Genomic DNA, 19,036 nt, shown 5'->3' on the forward strand with positions numbered 1-19,036 from the left:
TAGACAGTTCGTTGTCGAGGTTGACGCGTCAGAGGTGGGCGTGGGAGCCATTCTTTCTCAGCGCTCCCTCTCTGACGACAAGGTCCATCCTTGCGCGTATTTTTCTCATCGCCTGTCGCCGTCGGAACGTAACTATGATGTGGGAAACCGCGAACTGCTCGCCATCCGCTTAGCCCTAGGCGAATGGCGACAGTGGTTGGAGGGGGCGACCGTTCCTTTTGTCGTTTGGACTGACCATAGGAACCTTGAGTACATCCGTTCTGCCAAACGACTTAATGCGCGTCAGGCGCGCTGGGCGCTGTTTTTCGCTCGTTTCGAGTTCGTGATTTCTTATCGTCCGGGCTCTAAGAACACCAAGCCTGATGCTTTATCTCGTCTCTTCAGTTCTTCAGTAGCCTCCACTGACCCCGAGGGGATTCTCCCTGAGGGGCGTGTTGTCGGGTTGACTGTCTGGGGAATTGAGAGGCAGGTAAAGCAAGCACTCACTCACACTCCGTCGCCTCGCGCTTGTCCTAGGAACCTTCTTTTCGTTCCCGTTCCTACTCGTCTGGCCGTTCTTCAGTGGGCTCACTCTGCCAAGTTAGCCGGCCACCCTGGCGTTCGGGGTACGCTTGCTTCCATTCGCCAGCGTTTTTGGTGGCCCACCCGGGAGCATGACACGCGTCGTTTCGTGGCTGCTTGTTCGGTCTGCGCGCAGACTAAGTCCGGTAACTCCCCTCCTGCCGGCCGTCTCAGGCCGCTTCCCATTCCCTCTCGACCGTGGTCTCACATCGCCTTAGATTTTGTCACCGGACTGCCTTCGTCAGCGGGGAAGACTGTTATTCTTACGGTTGTCGATAGGTTCTCTAAGGCGGCTCATTTTATTCCCCTTGCTAAGCTTCCTTCTGCTAAAGAGACGGCACAAATCATCATCGAGAATGTTTTCAGAATTCATGGCCTTCCGTCAGACGTCGTTTCGGACAGAGGTCCGCAATTCACGTCTCAATTTTGGAGGGAGTTTTGCCGTTTGATTGGGGCTTCCGTCAGTCTCTCTTCCGGCTTTCACCCCCAGTCTAACGGTCAAGCAGAACGGGCCAATCAGACTATTGGTCGCATCTTACGCAGTCTTTCTTTTCGCAACCCTGCGTCTTGGTCAGAACAGCTCCCCTGGGCAGAATACGCCCACAACTCGCTTCCTTCGTCTGCGACCGGGCGATCTCCTTTTCAGAGTAGCCTCGGGTACCAGCCTCCGCTGTTCTCATCTCAGTTCGCCGAGTCCAGCGTCCCCTCCGCTCAGGCTTTTGTCCAACGTTGCGAGCGCACCTGGAAGAGGGTCAGGTCTGCACTTTGCCGTTATAGGGCGCGGGTGAGAGCTGCTAATAAACGTAGAACTAAGAGTCCTAGATATTGTCGCGGTCAGAGAGTTTGGCTCTCCACTCAGAACCTTCCCCTTAAGACAGCTTCTCGCAAGTTGACCCCGCGGTTCATTGGTCCGTTCCGTATTTCTCAGATCATTAATCCTGTCGCAGTGCGACTTCTTCTTCCGCGATATCTTCGTCGCGTCCACCCGGTCTTCCATGTCTCCTGTGTTAAGCCCGTTCTTCGCGCCCCCGCTCGTCTTCCCCCCCCCCCCCCCATCCTTGTCGAGGGCGCACCTATCTACAGGGTCCGTAAGATTTTGGACATGCGTCCTCGGGGCCGTGGTCACCAGTACCTAGTGGATTGGGAGGGGTACGGTCCTGAGGAGAGGAGTTGGGTTCCCTCTCGGGACGTGCTGGACCGTTCGCTGATCGATGATTTCCTCCGTTGCCGCCAGGTTTCCTCCTCGAGTGCGCCAGGAGGCGCTCGGTGAGTGGGGGGGTACTGTCCTCATTCACGCACCTGACAACGTCTCTTTCACGATTTGGTTCCTGACGTTCACGAAAAAGATCTGTTCAATAGCAAAGGACCCATCACTAATTTGCTGTCGTGTTTGAGGTAGAAGCGGTAACATGAATGAACATTCCAGAATCTATACTACTGATGGGTTTGGATTTCTGAGCTTTAACTATTATTAATCATTAGTTCTAATAGAGACATGAGGGGTGCAATAGCCCAGAGTTTACACCAGGAGATGTCTGTAGGAGGGAGTGTTATGGTGGGTGGGAGGGGCTGAATGCAGGGAAAGCAGTCACGTGGCAGTACTGATAAGGGGAGAGAGCCGTGGATAAGGGGGTCGAGGTCAGGTCACGTTAAGGGAAAAGGAACCGTTTATTGCCCATATCACTTCGTTTCCTGCCTAGCAATAAAGATGTATAGCAATGTTTAGCGAGAAGGAGGAGATTCCACCTAAAGTGGGGTACATATACCACCACTATTGTAACCATGCCTTTGTCGATTCAGCTGTTCGATCCTTTGGGAAGAATAAACTTGGTTTAAAAATAAACTTGTCTGTCAAGTTTTTACTCTGATAATTAGAACCTAACACTATCAACACTTTTTTCTACCTGCAAATACAGATATGAAAAATACAAGTTTTGTTTATTTAATCTGTTAGTTAAAGTGTGGATACATTTGATCAGTTTTAACTTTCCATCACTTACGTTTCCTAAGAGAGTCCTGTTTTAACAATCCTAGCCTGGCCTCTGTCCAACACCACACCCCCTACAGACAGAGTACAGCACAAACAACACCCACCGAATCAGGAAACGTTCCCAATCTCCCACACAACAAGCATTTCCAGAGAAACGAAACTGATCTGTGATACTTTGCTGCTCAGCCTGTTGATGTGTTTACTATAATGGCAGATGCAATGGACTTGATGAATTGTTCAATTTGCCTGGATCTACTGAAAGATCCGGTGGCTATTCCCTGTGGACACAACTACTGTATGGGCTGTATTGAGGACTGCTGGAATCAGGGTGATCTTAACGGTGTCTACAGCTGCCCAAACTGCAGAAAGACCTTTACCCCGAGGCCTGTTCTGAACAAAAATACTCTACTGGTTGAATTGGTGGAGAAACTGAAGAATACAGGACTACATGCTGCTTTAGCTGCTCACTGTTATGCTGAACCTGGAGATGTGGAGTGTGATTTCTGCATTGGGAGAAAACTCAAATCTGTGAAATTCTGTCTGGTGTGTCTGGCCTCTTACTGCGAGACTCATCTACAGCCTCATTATGAAGTAGCTCCATTAAAGAAGCACAAGCTGGTCAAAGCATCCACACAACTCCATGAGATGATCTGCTCTCATCATGACAAACTGCTGGAGGTTTACTGCCGTACAGATCAGCAGTGTATCTGTTATCTTTGTACAGTGGATGAACATAAAGGCCATGATACAGTGTCAGCTGCAGCAGAAAGAAATGAAAAACAGGTAAGGACATGAGCTTTGTATTTCACTCTCATGTCTATTACCACAGTTGATTACTAAGGAAGTGTTCTAAGGGCACAAACAGGAAAAAGCCTGATGCACCATAAAATATCCTGTGCCTCTTATTAAGTCTTATTGTCTTATGAAGTCTACTCTACATTCTAAATCTATTCTACATTTGAATTATACTTTTCTTATTTTTATTACCTCACGGTTTTGATTTACGTTGGGTTTTTAAAATATTAAAATCTATCAACATTTGATATTGTACATAGCACAATACTTTCTTTGATTTGGTGTTTTTGTGATGTATTTATTTATTTATTTTTGTTCAGAAACAGTTGGATGAGAAACAGCAGATATTAAAGCAGAGAATCCAGAAGACGGAGATGGGGGTGTTGGAGGCGAGACAGTCTATACAGTTTGTCAAGGTAATTCTTGAAGAGGTCCTTTGGCTGATGGCCTTCTCAAAAAATGACTTTTTTTTGTCTAAGAAACTGTAATCCTACTGAGCACCACTGTGGGGAACGAGCTGACTAGGGTCCTGATGAGAGCTGAGTGAGCGGAATGGTTGAAGTGGGCCCTGTCCTCTCTGTGTGTCCTAACAGAGCTCTGCACAGGCAGCAGTGGAGGACAGTGAGAGGATCTTTCCTGAGCTTATCCGCTCCATTGAGAGAAGGAGCTCTAAGGTGAAGCAGCTGATCAAAGCCAAGGAGATGGCTGAAGTGAGTCGAACTGAAGGACACCTGAAGCAACTGGAGGAGGAGGTGGTTGAGCTAAGGAGGAAAGACGCTGAGCTGGAGCAGCTCTCACACACAGAGGATCACATCCATTTCCTCAAGGTGACATCACTCATTCTGTTAACAGAGGAAACAGCCTCTCTAGACTTCTGTGGTATGCCCCAAAAAAATCTCCTTTCTATGGTTACATGACTTTACCTTGTTTTCTGATCTCTCATAGAGTTTCCAGTCTTTCTCTGTCCCGCCGGGAATTGAGGGCTTACCCAGCACTTTTAACCCTCATGTCTCCATTGAGGATGTCAAGAAGTCCCTCTCTGAACTACAAGACCGAATGGAGAATGTATTCAATGAGGAAATGGTAAAGATATCTAGAAAAGGTAAAGCTTATATCTCATGCATACAGAACAATGAAGACTATATTTTAGTGATATATATATGCTCTGTTATACGCTCTGTTCAATTAAAAGTCCAATCTGCAATATTTATTGATATATATACACATGTATTACCTCAGCATAACCCACAAGATACACAAACAAGTGTTTATAGTTAAAAATGATGTTTAAATCTATCCTTTGATCTTGTCCTTGCATCATTTCAGTTACTTATTTGAAAGAGGTTACATTTCTCCAGCCCCACCCCACTGCTTTAAAACAAACCATGTGGCTGGCTGCTGTTTGGCTAGGGAAAAAATAATAACAATTGTGCCTTTTAAAAATGTATTTATCTAACTTTTTTCCTTTTGAAGTTGGATATGCCTTTCATTTAGCCAGTAGCCCAATGAGGAAAATCCTCTTCTGCTTTGGAGAATGCACCCCTGGCTTCAGCTTCCAACCAGTTATCAGTCCCTCCAAGTCCCCGGCCAAGCTGAACCGGATCAGGGTGTCTGTGGACGAGGACCAGGACGTGACTCAAGACAAACAGGCTACTAAAACCAAAGTCTTTACTGGTGGGTCAGCTTCAGTGGGAGGATTTACTTTTAGATTTGGGGCCGACTCTCAGCCCACCACCAACCCTCCCATCCCTGAGTCTGGCTACTTCATCAAGCCCTTCATCGTACCTGTCCAACCAGCTAAGAGCATTGGGCGAAAGCCTGTGGACTTTGGGAAGATGTCTTTTGGCCAGCCAATCCCTGCTGAGCCTCCTAAAGTGCTTAGCTTTGGTGCTGGAATAGTCGCCCAGTCCACTCCATCATCCGCTGCCTTTAAATTCAACTCCAACTTTAAATCCAATGACGGGGACTTCACCTTCAAGTCCAAAAACAATGAGAGCCTGTTAGGTCTTCTGACGTCAGACATTCCCACCAAATCAGAGGACCCCTCAGAGGGGAAGCCCCAATATCCTCCTAGCCTGGGAGGGATACTTACCTTTGGCACTAAAAGCGCTCTTGGGTTCTCCTTTAATGACTCAATCCAGATCCAGGACAAACCAAACCTGTTTGGAAAATTTGACCAGCCATTTAGTTTCACTGATGTAACCACGCCGGTATTTGGGCTGGCAAACACAGCAGTGGAGGAGAAGGGAGCCGAGAGCAATAACGACAGCACTCATGTGGAGGAGGACAAGAATGGGCCTCACTTTGAGCCTATTGTGCCCCTCCCTGACAAAGTAGACGTGAAGACTGGAGAGGAGGAAGAGAAGGAGATGTTCTGTAACAGGGCCAAGCTGTTCAGATTCGATGCGGAGACAAAAGAGTGGAAAGAGAGAGGTATCGGCTTAGTCAAAATCCTAAAGCACAATACATCAGGGAAAGTGCGTCTACTGATGAGGAGGGAGAAGGTTCTAAAGGTCTGTGCTAACCACTACATCACGCCAGATATGCTCCTGAAACCAAATGCTGGATCTGACAAGTCCTGGGTCTGGAATGCCGTTAATTATGCGGATGAGGAACCAAGGCCTGAGCAACTGGCCATCCGGTTCAAAACGGAAGACGAGGCATTGCTCTTCAAGACAAAGTTTGAAGAGGCTCAGAAGATCGTTCCCAAATCTCCAGAAAAGCAGCAAGATCAGTCATGTAGGGAAAAAAAATATCCTAAACACTCTGCCCCAGAGGCGACAAACTTTGGTGCCCAGTTTGCAAAGAAGTACGGGGAGTGGGACTGCAATGTGTGCTGTGTAAGAAATGCAGCTAAAGTTATGCAGTGTGTTGTCTGCCAGACTGCCAACCCTAATGCCCCATCAAAGCTGGACAGCGCACCGGCTACTGACATCAAAGGCTTTACTAGTGGGGCAGCTTCAGTGGGAGGATTTACTTTTGGATTTGGAGCTGACTCGTCAAAAGACACCAGCAGCGCAGGATCTATTGGAAAAGGATTTGGGTCTTTTGGAGCTCATATACCCTCCTCCTTTACGTTTGGAACCAGTGGCACCACTTATATACCTGCTGCTGGTTTTGGTGCCCAGTTTGGAAAGAGGCAAGAAACCACAAAAGTATCAGCAGAATCAAAGCCCTCAACCATGCCATTTGGCTCTGGATTTGGTGTGCAGTTCGGCATAAATCCAGGGCAGTGGGACTGCGATACATGCACTTTAAGAAATGAGGCATTTGCAAACAGATGTCTCTCTTGTCAAACTCCTAACCCTTCAGGAAAACCTGCTGCTGGTGCCCCAGCTTTGGCAACCCTCTCAATTGGGTCTGGATTTGGTGCACAGTTTGGCAAAAAACCAGGGCAGTGGGAGTGTGACACGTGTCTTGTTAGAAATGAGGAGTCTGCTAGCAGTTGTGTTTCTTGTCAAACTCCAAACTCTGTAGCCAAAACAGATGTAGATGAAGCAGCAGAATCAAAGCCCTCAACCATGCCATTTGGTGCCCCGGCTTTGGCAACCCTCTCAACTGGGTCTGAATTTGGTGCCCAATTCAGCAAAAAGCTAGGGCAATGGGACTGTGATACATGCGTTGTAAGAAATGAGGCTTCTTCAAGCAGTTGTGTTTCTTGTCAAACTCCTAACCCTTCAGCAAAATCAACAGTAGAGGTAGCACCAACAACAGAGCCAACAGTGTCAGACTTTGGTGCTGCTTTTTCAAGGAAGGATGGACAATGGGACTGTGACACCTGTCTAGTGAGGAATGATGCATCTGCCTCTAAGTGTGTTTCCTGCCAGACACCCAACCCCAATGCTAGCAGCTCCTCTCTTAGGGCCATGTTTGCCAGGCAGGAGAGACAGTGGGACTGTGACACATGTCTAGTCAGAAACAACGACTCTGCTAGTCAATGTGTCTCCTGTCAGATGCCCAATCCCAATTTTAAGAGCATAGCCACAGCCGCCACTTCCAGCTCATCCTTCAGCTTTAACTTCGGGAGTCGGACTGCCTCTACTCAACCCACAGGCACTGGGTTTAAAGCGAACTTCAAGGGTGACAGCTCTTTGCAGTTTGGCACAGGCAAAGTTGATAAAAGTTCCCCTGCATCCTTCAAGTTTGAGACCCCTCCTCAGGCTGAAAGCAGTACCCCCAGTGCTGCAGGCTTCTCTTTCACCATGCCCATCCCAGCAGGTGGCTTTAAGTTTGGCACTCAGGAAACTGCAAAGGAAACCCTACCAGCTGAAACTCAGACCCCTGCTTCAGGGTCTGCGTCAATGTTCCTGAAGAATATCGCAGAGCAGCACAGAGAGAAGGAATTTGGTGTCAGTGTATATGCATCAGTGCTGTCAGTGGACAAGACGGGTCAGGATGAAAATCCCCTCTTCATTGGCAAACCCAACGACTTCAGTTTTGCAGACTTGGCTAAAAACTCACAAGGAGACTTCCAGTTTGGTCAGACTGACTCCAATTTCAAAGGCTTCACCCGCGCTGGTGAGCAGCTGTTCACATCCCTTCAGTCAAACCAGAGGGCAGACACCTCAGCTGACCAGGATGAAGAGGGCATATACAAGACAGAGGATATTGACGATATCCAGTTTGAGCCTGTGGTCCAGATGCCAGAGAAAGTGGACCTGGTCACAGGAGAAGAGGACGAACAGGCTCTCTACTCTCAGAGAGTGAAGCTCTTCAGGTTTGATGGAGACATCAGCCAGTGGAAGAAGAGGGGCGTTGGGGTCCTCAAGTTCCTGAAGAACGCCACCAATGGCAGGCTCAGGGTGCTGATGAGGAGAGAGCAGGTCCTGAAGGTGTGTGCCAACCACTGGATCACCACCACCATGAACCTGAAGCCCTTGGCTGGCTCCGACAAGGCCTGGATGTGGCTGGCTAATGACTTCTCTGATGGAGATGCCAGACTGGAGCAACTCGCTGCCAAGTTTAAAACCCCTGAGCTGGCTGAAGAGTTCAAGCTGAAGTTTGAGGAGTGTCAGAGGCTCCTGTTAGACATCCCACTGCAGACTCCTCACAAGCTTGTTGACACAGGCAGAACTGCACATCTCATCCAGAAGGCAGAGGAGATGAAGTCCGGCCTGAAAGATCTTAAATCTTTCCTGACCGATGACAAAACCAAGATCAAGGATGACGACAGCCATGCTAACATCACGACAGCCAGTAACACCTCTGGTCTGAATATCAAGCCCCACGCAGAGAACACTGGCCCTACCTTAGAATGGGACAACTATGACCTGAGAGAGGAGGCTCTGGACGACAGTGCTGACACCTCTGTCTACGCCTTACCCCTGGAAAGCAGCCCAATCAGGAAGAACCTCTTCTGCTTTGGAGAATCCACAGAGGGCTTCAACTTCAGCTTCCAGCCTGTCGTCAGTCCCGCCAAGTCGCTGGCCAAGATGAACCAGAGCGGGGTGTCTGCGGACGAGGAGCAGGACATTAGCCAGGAGGAGGAGCGGGACGGCCTGTACTTTGAGCCTGTGGTTCCCCTGCCAGATCTGGTGGAGATCTCCACTGGAGAGGAGAATGAAAACGTGTGTTTCAGCCACAGGGCAAAGCTGTATCGCTATGACAAAGACCTGAACCAGTGGAAGGAGAGAGGCATCGGAGACCTCAAGATACTGCAGAACTGCGATACCAAACGAGTCAGACTCATCATGAGGAGAGACCAAGTCCTGAAAATCTGCGCCAACCATTGGGTCACATCTTCTATGAAGTTGGAGCCCATGAAGGGTGCTGAGAAGGCATGGGTCTGGAGCGCTATTGACTTTGCCGAGGTAACTAAGGGAAATGTTGAGCAGTTAGCTGTGAGATTCAAACTGAAGGATGTGGCTAACTCCTTCAGAGATATATTTGACCAGGCTAAAACTGCCCAAGAGAATGAGATTCTGGTCACTCCAATCGCCTCCAGTGAGACCTTTACTCAGGAGGAAGCAATAGCGACGGGGACAACCGTGTGTGGACGAGCTGCTGTGGCCATCCTGGAGGAGACCACCACAGAACGGACGGAGCTGTATCATGAGACTTTACACACCCCTGACTGTAAGTCCTCCACCGGTACTCCACATAGCCCTCTCAACCTCTCCAGGATGGTGATGTCCCCACCCAAGTTCCTCTTTGGAACAGACTCTCTCCAAAAGTTTTACGGCAGCAGCCCACCGTCATCCAAGGAGGATAGTTCTCCAGAGAGCTCCAAGGTTAAAGACAGCAGTCGGACCTCCCAGCCTTTAACTGCATTCAAAATCTCAGAAAAGGGTAAGCCTTTTGTTTTCATTTCTTGATCGTTTTTGTTGATATTGTGGTTCAGAGTAAACCGCTTGTTTTTGAATGGTGACGCCCATTATGGAGTTTTCACATAATTTGACCACATTGTGTTGTGATTCCATTCATGTCCCATTGGTTTATCGCATTGCTCCTCCGCATTGCTCCTCCGCATTGCTCCTCCCAGCAGCCTTGTGTTCGTAGGACAGAACATAACCGTCACTCCCATTAGCCTAACTCCACTCTTCCTCACATTTGCTATTTTGATATAGGTTGTTTGATATGATAGCTGATGTAATGGATTATAATCCATTACATTTAGTATATTATACAGAATAATGCAGTCACAAGTTTTATTGCAGGCTTTGTCTTCATGAAGGCAGAAATGGGGACAGGACATAGTTAGAGGACTCTAGATTAGGCCTTGGCAATTCCAGTCCTCGGGGGCCAGATTGGTGTCACACTTTTGTCCTCTAACTATGCCCTGTCCCCACCATTCTTAGAGTAGTCAACTGGGTGGGAAGGATCACATGATTTCATCCGAGTCATCTGCCAGTAAATTTTACTTCTGAGCAAACACTAGGTGGCAGTGTGCACCCTTTCAGTTTGTTTGCCAACTAGGAGGAGAAGGAGGAGGTAATAATAATGGAGATTGCCTCAATGGCGCTGCCCGTGAGCTTACAGACACCATAATGGAACATATAAAGATATCTCTAGCATTCTCTATGGGACAGGACCGAAATATAGAAAGATTGATATAGGCCTAATCCATTACGTTTATTTAATGCAATGACGTTCAGCAACTTGAAGCTAACCAAAGATGCATTCATACATTTTCATTTCTTAATCCAACCACCCCCAATTCTAGTTTGTCTCACATGCCAACCATTATTTTGTAGGATTGGACTTTAGGCTTTTCAAAGATAACCCAAAGACTTTTTGGACCAGCACCTCATCCACCCAATTTGAGCCCCCAGGTACTCTGTCACTACACTATGTGTGTTCTGTGACACATCACCTACACAGCTGGCACCTGTCTGGCCTTGCCTGGTAGCCGGTCTTAACCAGCACGCAACGAGTGGAACATGCAGTGCATTCGGAAAGTTTTCAGAGACAGTAGATTTTTTCCCACATTTTGTTACATTGGTCTTATTCTAAAAATGATTTAAAAAAAAAAATAACGGTCCTCATCAATCTACACACAATACCCTACAATGACAAAGCAAGGTTTTTAGACATTTTTGCAAATTTATAAAAAATAAACGGAAATATTACATTTTATAAAAGTATTCAGACCCTTTACTCAGTACTTTGTTGAAGCACCTTTGGCAGTGATTACAGCCTAGAGTCCTCTTGGGTATGATGATACAAGCTTGGCACACCTGTATTTGGGGAGTTTCTCCCATTCTTCTTTGCAGATCCTCTCAAGCTCTGCCAGGTTGGATTGGGAGCGTCGCTGTACAGCTATTTTCAGGTCTCTCCAGAGATATTAGATTGGGTTCAAGTCCGGTCTCTGGCTGGGCCACGCAAGGACATTCAGAGACTTGTCCTGAAGCCACTCCTATGTTGTCTTGACTGTGTGCTTAGCGTTTGTCCTGTTGGAAGGTGAACCTTCGCCCCAGTCCTGAGTGCTCGGGAGCAGGTTTCATCAAGGATCTTTTTGTACTTTGCTCTGTTCATCTTTCCTTTGATCCTGACTAGTCTCCCAGTCCCTGCTGCTGAAAAACATCCCCACAGTATGAGGCTGCCACCACCATGCTTCATCGTAGGGATGGTGCCAGATTTCCTCCAGATGTGACCCTTAGCATTCAGGTCAAAGAGTTCAATATTGGTTTCACCAGAGAATCTTGTTTCTCATGGTGTGAGAGTCCTTCAGACCCCTTTTGGCAAACTCCAAGCTGGCTGTCATGTGCATTTTACTGAGGAGTGGCTTCCGTCTGGCCACTCTACAATAAAAGCCTGATTGGTGGAGTGCTGCAGATATGGTTGTCTTTCTGGAAGGTTCTCCCATCTCCAGGTTCTCCCATTTCTGGAGCTCTGTCATCAGAGCTCTTGGTCATCACCATCTTGGTCACACCCTGACCAAGGCCCTTCTCCGCCAATTGCTCAGTTTGGCCTGGGGGCCAGCTCTAGGAAGAGTATTGGTGGTTCTAAACTATTTCATTTAAGATTGATGGAGGCCACTGTGTTCTAGAGGACCTTCAATGCTGCAGAAATGTTTTGGTACCCTTCCTCAGATCTGTGCCTCGACACAATCCTGTTTCAGAGTTCTAAGGACAATTCCTTCGAACTCATAGCTTGGTTTTTGCTCTGATATGCACTGTCAAGTGTTGAACCTTACATAGACAGGTGTGTGCCATTCCAAATCACGTCTAATCAATTAAATATGCAAAACATTATTGTCCTCCTGAGTGGCTCAGCGGTCTAAGGCACTGCATCACAGTGCTTTATGTGTCACTACAGATTTGGATTCGATCCCGGGCTGAGTCGCAGCCGGATGAGGTGATGCACAATTGGCCCAGCGTCAACCGGGTTAGGGGAGTGTTTGGCCAGCCGGGATGTCCCTGTCCCATCGCGCTCTAGTGACTGCTGCGGCTTGGCAGGGTTGTGTTTTGGAGGATGCAACCTTCTCCTCTCCCAAGTCTGTACTGGAGTTGCAGCGATGGGACAAGACTGTAAACATCAATTGGATATCAAAATTGGGGAGGAATTTTTTTTATTTTTTTATTTTTTACACGGGGAGATTCCAGCCATGCTTGCTGACAGAAATGTGCTGTCACACACACATTTGTAGTCCAGGATGTGTAGCAACAGTGTAAAATCAAATCCCACTCTGGTTCGGTTTGTTCCAGAGATTTACAATATGTCCCAGTGAAAGAGCCAGAGTTGAAACTCCGGTAGCATGTTCTGTATGTCACAAGCAAAACTTGTTCTACCACTAGACAGTAATCTTTGAATTGGTTTTAGAGCAGCAGGAAGAAATGGTATAACTGCTATCCTCTATGGTTGGCCTCATGTACACTATAGATCCATGGTTCTAATGTTTATGATGCTTTTGAGATTGACTTACTCAGTAGTAATAGCATTGTCAGAGATATAGGAGACTTCTCGCTCGGTGTGGTGAAATGCACGGTGTCAATTCTTTTAGATGCATGTGTTTTGATGAGGAACTAACCCTAGACATGCACCTATCTGCTTAGTGAAATGGTTTTGTGACTTTCTAGTTAATAAAATGTTAGCCTGCCTTTTAGAATCAAATTACAGTTTCTGTAGGAAGGGGGCCTCCTGACTGAGTTGTCTCACCATTTGTGTTGTGTTATAGCACCCTCCCATGCGGAGGCCGACAGTGAGGTGGAAGTGGTGTATGTGAGGCAGCCAACAGTTGAGCAGGCTTTTCTGGCTAGGGAACTCCTGCTGCCTCTCACCTTCTTCTGCTACCAGAACGAACCAGGATATACCAGCGACGACCAGACTGATTTTTTTTACCTGCATGAGCAACCGTTTGGTAATTGTAGTTGACAGTGTTGCTAACGTTAGTTTGTGCTGTGAATATTGCAGATGAGGACTTTGAGACAGCAGTTAAAGCCCTGAATGGAAAACTGTACCGGGATCCTCCTGAGAGAGAGGCTGCAAGTGCAGGTTCTGGTAAGTTTCATGGCCAAAGCAGCTATAGAGATGGGTATGAATAGGACAGGTTGGAGTGAAATTTCTCCTCAAAAGTTACTTCACGAATAACCTGCCCCACTCGTCTCCTCTCAGCAGGCCAGGCCGAGGCAGGTGTTGAAGGTCTGGACCCGGAGGTTGAGGTTTTATGGGAGAAGAGGCCAACTCCAGAGGAGGAACAGAAAGCCAGGAACCTGCAGCTGCCTTCAACCTTCTTCTGTGGTGTAGGCAGCGACAGCGAGGCAGAGAAGGACAAGCCAGAGGACTTTGAGACAGAGTTCCGCAAAGCACAGGAGGCTCTGGTGAGATTATATGATATGCATTTGTTTGCACAAAGGTAAACAACTTATGTGGCATTGGGTTATAAGAAATTGAAAGTGGTTCTCTCAAGCAAATGTTAACTGTTTTAGTTATTGTGTTTCAGGATGCTGAGAGAAGCTCAGACCCTGTTTCATCTGAGGATGTGTCCTCCAGCACCTGCGATTCAGTGCCAGAACAACAGGTCCCAGACCAGTACCCCAGCAGCCAGGAACAGGCTTCAGATCAGTCTGGGGCAGAAGTCCAGTCCACTACAGCAGAAGAACAGGTCTCAGATAAGTCCTTAACCATACAGGAGGCTGAAATCCCAACCCCAGGTAGCCAGGAACAAGCCACAGAACAGTCGGTTACCATCCAGGAGGCAGAAGTCCAGTCTTCTACAGCAGAGGAACATGTCCCAGATCAGTCCTTAACCATACAGGAGGCTGAAATCCCAACCCCAGGTAGCCAGGAACAAGCCACAGAACAGTCGGTTTCCATCCAGGATGCTGACATCCAGTCCTCTACAGCAGAAGAACAGGTCTCAGTTCAGTCATTAACCATTCAGGAGGCAGAGGTCCAGTCCTCTACAAAGGAGCAGCAGACTCCAGATCAGTCAGACTCCACTTCAACACCATCGCAGACTGCCGTCTCCCGCAGCAGGGAGCAGGCTACAACTCCAAACCCTTCAGAAAAACCTGCTGCTAGTGCCCCAGCTTTGGTAACCCCCTCATTTGGTTTTGGATTTGGTGCACAGTTTGGCAAAAAGCCAGGGCAGTGGGAGTGTGACATGTGTCTTGTTAGAAATGAGGAGTCTGCAAGCAGTTGTGTTTCTTGTCAAACTCTAAACCCTGCTGCCAGCAGCGGGGAACAGGTTCCAGATCAGTCAGACTCTACTCCTGCAGCTACCAGCAGCAGCCCTATAGACCTGTCTGCCAAGAAGACCTCTGAGCCAGACTCCAATACTACATTTACTACAACCACTACTCAGGGTATGAAACATTTATCACTGCAAAGCCTTTTGAATTCTACCCACACTTAACTCTAGGCAATGCCTTCTATGTCCTCCCAGCAACACAATCCCACTTCTGACACAAATGCAGCAAACTGAGCTGTCTTCTCTTCCTTACTTTCTCTTTTACAGATGCTCCTAACTCATTTGGCTCATTGGGCTTCAGTGCTCTAGGAGGGGAAGGATTCTCCTTTGCTGATCTGCCACAGAACACTGGGGGGGAATTTGCCTTTGGAAAACAAGGTTGGTACTTCTAAGTTTTCTGAATACGATTGACTGAAGAAAATTCAATATGATGTGTGTTCTTAAGATTTCTATTCGTCACCATGACAACTGAGCTTTGTTTCAGTGAAAACAAACATTTCATTTAACTTTTTATCTTTCATTGTTAGATTCCAACTTCTCGTGGGCGAACGCCGGGGCTACGTTGTTTGGAGCTGCAGACCCAGCCAAAGCTGACGGAGGGGAGGAGGAGTGTGATGAAGGGGACACTAATAATGTGGGCATTGACTTTGAACCCATAGTCTCTCTACCAGAGGTACTTATCAATGCACTGCTACTCATCTATCTCCACTTCCCCTTACTGGGAATGTCATGTTATGAAGTAAAGTAAGTAGCCTTGGTGTGTGCGAGCCAGAACGGCTCATAGGAGCAGACCGGTTTCTGTAGTGAGGCAGCTTGTTGTACAAGTACACCGCCTGGACAGGACACCAGTCTAACGCAGGGCCTTACCCCAATCTCGCTTTTTAAAGGAAAAATCAAAATAAAACCACAAATTCTTTAATTTACAGGGTTAAATAACACTAAAATGTGAGAAACATTTTTTGTGAATTTATTTTTCATTTTGCCATCATAATAAGGTTTGTAGCAACATGGAAATTTGTTGCATCTCAAGTCGTCTACAAAATCCACAGTGCAATGCTCTTTCTACGGGCAAACGTAGCTACACGCTATAATACAGAAGATAATATCAGCATGTTAGTTAGCTGTAAAATCTCCTAAACAAACTGCACTATCAATTTAGGAGTCTACAATCTCACCGTGTTCAAACTGCAGATCGATGTGCCTTACAGAGTGGAGTCTCTAAGGCACATGGGAAACATTGAGAGAAGACATCCTCCCGAGTTGTGACATCAGCCAGTATTGAAATCTGACATGTATGATAGATGATTTTGCGATCTAAAAGGCTTATTCCTCTTCATTTCCAGTGTAGTGAGCGACTTTATCACAGTGCTACGTCATACCGGAGGCATTTCTGCCTGCTCGAACCACAATAACTCTGATACACATGAAAACATGAAATTACCCAGGGAATCGATAGAACATCACTCATAGATGCACAAAAACAGTATAACGTTCAAAATGGGTGAACCTTTCCTTTAATGCTGAGTTCCAAGCAGAGACTCTACGTCATTGTTATAACTGACTAAATGTGTTCTAGGTGGAGGCATAGAATGTGGAGTAATGCCAGCTCTACACTATCTATATGACAGAGAATCTTGCACGTTCTACTCAATACATTTCTATATGAGTTCTGTAATCTTACACCCTCCTGATTAATGAGCCCTTGGTCTCGTCATTAACCTGCATGTAACTGTGTTGTCCAGGTGGAGACTAAGTCAGGGGAGGAGGATGAGGAGATCCTGTTTAAGGAGCGTACCAAGCTGTACCGCTGGGAGAGAGACCTGGGCCAGTGGAAGGAGAGGGGTGTGGGAGACATCAAGATCCTCTTCCACCCCGATAAGAGGTTCTACCGGGTGCTGATGAGGAGGGAGCAGGTGCTGAAGGTCTGTGCCAATCACACCATCTGTCAGAGCATGGAGCTCAAACCCATGAACACCTCTAACCAAGCCCTAGTCTGGACAGCTACTGACTTTTCAGGTAGGTCTATACATAGCTCGGCAACACACACACAAAGCTACATAAATATATTGATTCGTATATAATTTGAATTGATAAATATTTTTTATCAACAACAAAAAAATCCAGAGGGTGAGGGTAAGGTGGAACAGTTGGCAGCCAAGTTTAAGACCGCGGAGCTGGCCGAGAGTTTCAGGAAGGTCTTCTGTGAGTGTCAGAGTCGAATGAGCCAATCAGAGGCCTCCACCCTCTCCTCCCCCCAGCTGTCCAGGGTACAGGAACATTCCAGAGACACCAATCCCCAGGTCAGTGTTTCCCCTGTCTGCTAATGTATAGGTGGACCGCCTACCACTTTTGTCCCCTCCACCTACAATAATGTTTCATAATATTTCTAAAGAATCCACCAAACCCTGCCCCCAGGTGTACCTCTCTATCTCCGCTGACGACGAGCCCCTGGGAACGGTCACCATAGAACTGTTCTCTCACATCGTCCCCAAGACAGCTGAGAACTTCAGAGCTCTGTGTACAGGACAGAAAGGCTTCGGGCTGCGCAACACTGTCTTCCACAGGGTCGTACCCGACTTCATGTGTCAGGTGAGAAGCGGGGAGTTGTGGGGTTAGCCTCAAACCAGAGTGGGGTTAGCCTCAAACCAGACAACAATCAGAGCCAAAGTGCTTTCATAACCTTCAATACCATGTTTCCCAAAACATAGGTCACAGTTAGTGCCTCTTGGAACACAAAACATTTTGTAAACCTCTGCAAGAATGTATAACTCTGCTTGGTCCGGTCTCTGTATTGTCCTCTTTCCTCAGGGTGGAGACATCACCAACCAGGATGGGACAGGAGGGAAATCCATCTACGGGCACAAGTTTGAGGATGAGAATTTTGACGTGCGCCACACAGGCCCAGGGCTGCTGTCCATGGCCAACCACGGCCGAGACACCAACAACTCCCAGTTCTTCATCACTTTGAAGAAGGCTGAGAACTTGGACTTCAAACATGTGGCCTTTGGCTTCGTCAGAGAGGGCATAGATGTTGTTCGCAGCATGGGAAAGCTGGGCACCAAGACTGGCCAACCCAGCAAGAAGATTGTCATCACCGAATGTGGACAACTGTAGAGCTTCGTTCTGTTCACTGACTGTTGACATCTCAACTGTAGAGCTGAGATCTGGTCACTGACTGTTGACATCTCAACTGTAGGGCTGAGATCTGGTCACTGACTATTGACATCTCAACTGTAGAGCTTCGTTCTGGTCACTGACTGTTGACAACTCAACTGTAGAGCTTCGTTCTGGTCACTGACATTGGACATCTCAACTGTAGGGCTGAGATCTGGTCACTGACTGTTGACATCTCAACTGTAGGGCTGAGATCTGGTCACTGACTGTTGACATCTCAACTGTAGAGCTTCGCTCTGTTCACTGACATTGGACATCACAACTGTAGGGCTGAGATCTGGTCACTGACTGGACGTCTATCGGCCTTCGCTCTGGCCATGGACTGGACAGTGATAGGTTTTCAAACTGTGGAGTGGACAACTATAGTAGGAAAATCTCAAATGAGACCCTATACCTCATGTAATGTGAAACATGTTTTTTTTTTTTACCAGAGCCCATGTGGAGTGCACTAAGGGTTCTGGTAGTGTACTACAGGGGAAATAGCGTGTCATTTGAGACAGAGATGGTCTACTTTTCATAAGTGTTAACCCACCCTGAAGGTAGCATGTGACTGTGTGAATCCCCAGTCTGTATTTTTGTGTATAATGCACATTCACTTTTCATGTGTTCCAATAAGAGTTGAAAACGCTGGTTCCTTCATAAGCTCCCTAACTTGATTGTTTTGCATAATTAAGCCTTCATTGAGATTAACAAGAAACCTTGTTTAAGAACCAACCTCTGTTCATTTGAACGATTTTCCTCTCTCCTGCTCCCTGTGAATACTTTTAGGTGTGGTGGTGTGTTTTTGTGTATACATTGATTTCATAATGTACAAATCATTGAGACGAACCTTGTTCATCTTAAACTCCGAAAGTAGGAATATGATGAACTATAACCTGCTGTGTGACACTTTGGGAGAGGGATGACATAATATCTTATGGTTGTGGAAGAACCTTCTATGGTATTCTGTTGACAAATATCACTTGGAGTTGAAACAATTCTTATGGTCAATATATAAATGATGCTGGAGAATGTCTTTAGAAATAAAGTTGCTTTATACTGATAATTATGAGGATGCCCTGTATGATTTCAAACATACACTACATGACTAAAAGTATGTGGACACCTGCTCGCTGAACATCTCATTCCAAAATCATAGTTATTAATATAGAGTTGGTCCCCCCTTTGCTGCTATAACAGACTCCACTCTTCTGGGAATGCTTTCCACTAGATGTTGGATCATTGCTACTGGGAATTGTTAAATTTACCCTTCACTAGAACTAAGTGGCCTAGCCCCAGTGATGTACTAGGCCGTACGCACTACCCTCTGTAGTGCCTTACTGTCGGATGCTGAGCAGATGCCATACAAGGCGGTGATGCAACTGGTCAGGATGCTCTCGATGGTG

At 46.9% G+C, this 19,036-nt stretch overlaps 1 protein-coding gene across 7 annotated transcripts; it reads left to right on the forward strand.

Annotated features, from left to right (window-relative positions):
• Positions 1–2,630: 2,630 nt before the first annotated feature.
• On the forward strand, positions 2,631–18,696 carry LOC118943584 (E3 SUMO-protein ligase RanBP2). Of its 7 annotated transcripts, XM_090215904.1 has the most exons (15): positions 2,631–3,334; positions 3,667–3,762; positions 3,940–4,173; positions 4,292–4,448; positions 4,820–9,634; positions 12,963–13,145; positions 13,199–13,279; positions 13,403–13,605; positions 13,728–14,592; positions 14,745–14,855; positions 15,005–15,150; positions 16,220–16,493; positions 16,602–16,777; positions 16,893–17,066; positions 17,286–18,696. In XM_090215904.1, the coding sequence occupies exons 1-15, from the start codon at positions 2,759–2,761 to the stop codon at positions 17,589–17,591; spliced, it is 8,397 nt and encodes a 2,798-aa protein (XP_090072030.1). In that variant the 5' UTR covers positions 2,631–2,758; the 3' UTR covers positions 17,592–18,696. The 7 variants fall into 7 exon arrangements, 5 of the variants coding, with proteins under 5 accessions (XP_090072030.1, XP_036814960.1, XP_090072027.1 ...); XR_016490606.1 differs by having other exon boundaries at positions 12,963–13,285; positions 13,400–13,605; XR_016490607.1 differs by having other exon boundaries at positions 12,963–13,285.
• Positions 18,697–19,036: the final 340 nt, after the last annotated feature.

The sequence above is a fragment of the Oncorhynchus mykiss genome, chromosome 22 (assembly GCF_057628025.1).
Source record: "Oncorhynchus mykiss isolate SJ-2025 chromosome 22, ASM5762802v1, whole genome shotgun sequence".
NCBI lineage: Eukaryota > Metazoa > Chordata > Actinopteri > Salmoniformes > Salmonidae > Oncorhynchus > Oncorhynchus mykiss.

What these genes read in the sequence shown, in the direction of transcription:
- LOC118943584 (XM_090215904.1), top strand. Translation starts at nt 2,759, where the DNA reads ATGGCAGATGCAATGGACTTGATGAATTGTTCAATTTGCCTGGATCTA. An exon ending in ATCACATCCATTTCCTCAAG is followed by an intron (nt 4,174 to 4,291) that starts GTGACATCACTC and finishes GATCTCTCATAG; the next exon opens with AGTTTCCAGTCTTTCTCTGT. An exon ending in TACTACAACCACTACTCAGG is followed by an intron (nt 14,593 to 14,744) that starts GTATGAAACATT and finishes TCTCTTTTACAG; the next exon opens with ATGCTCCTAACTCATTTGGC.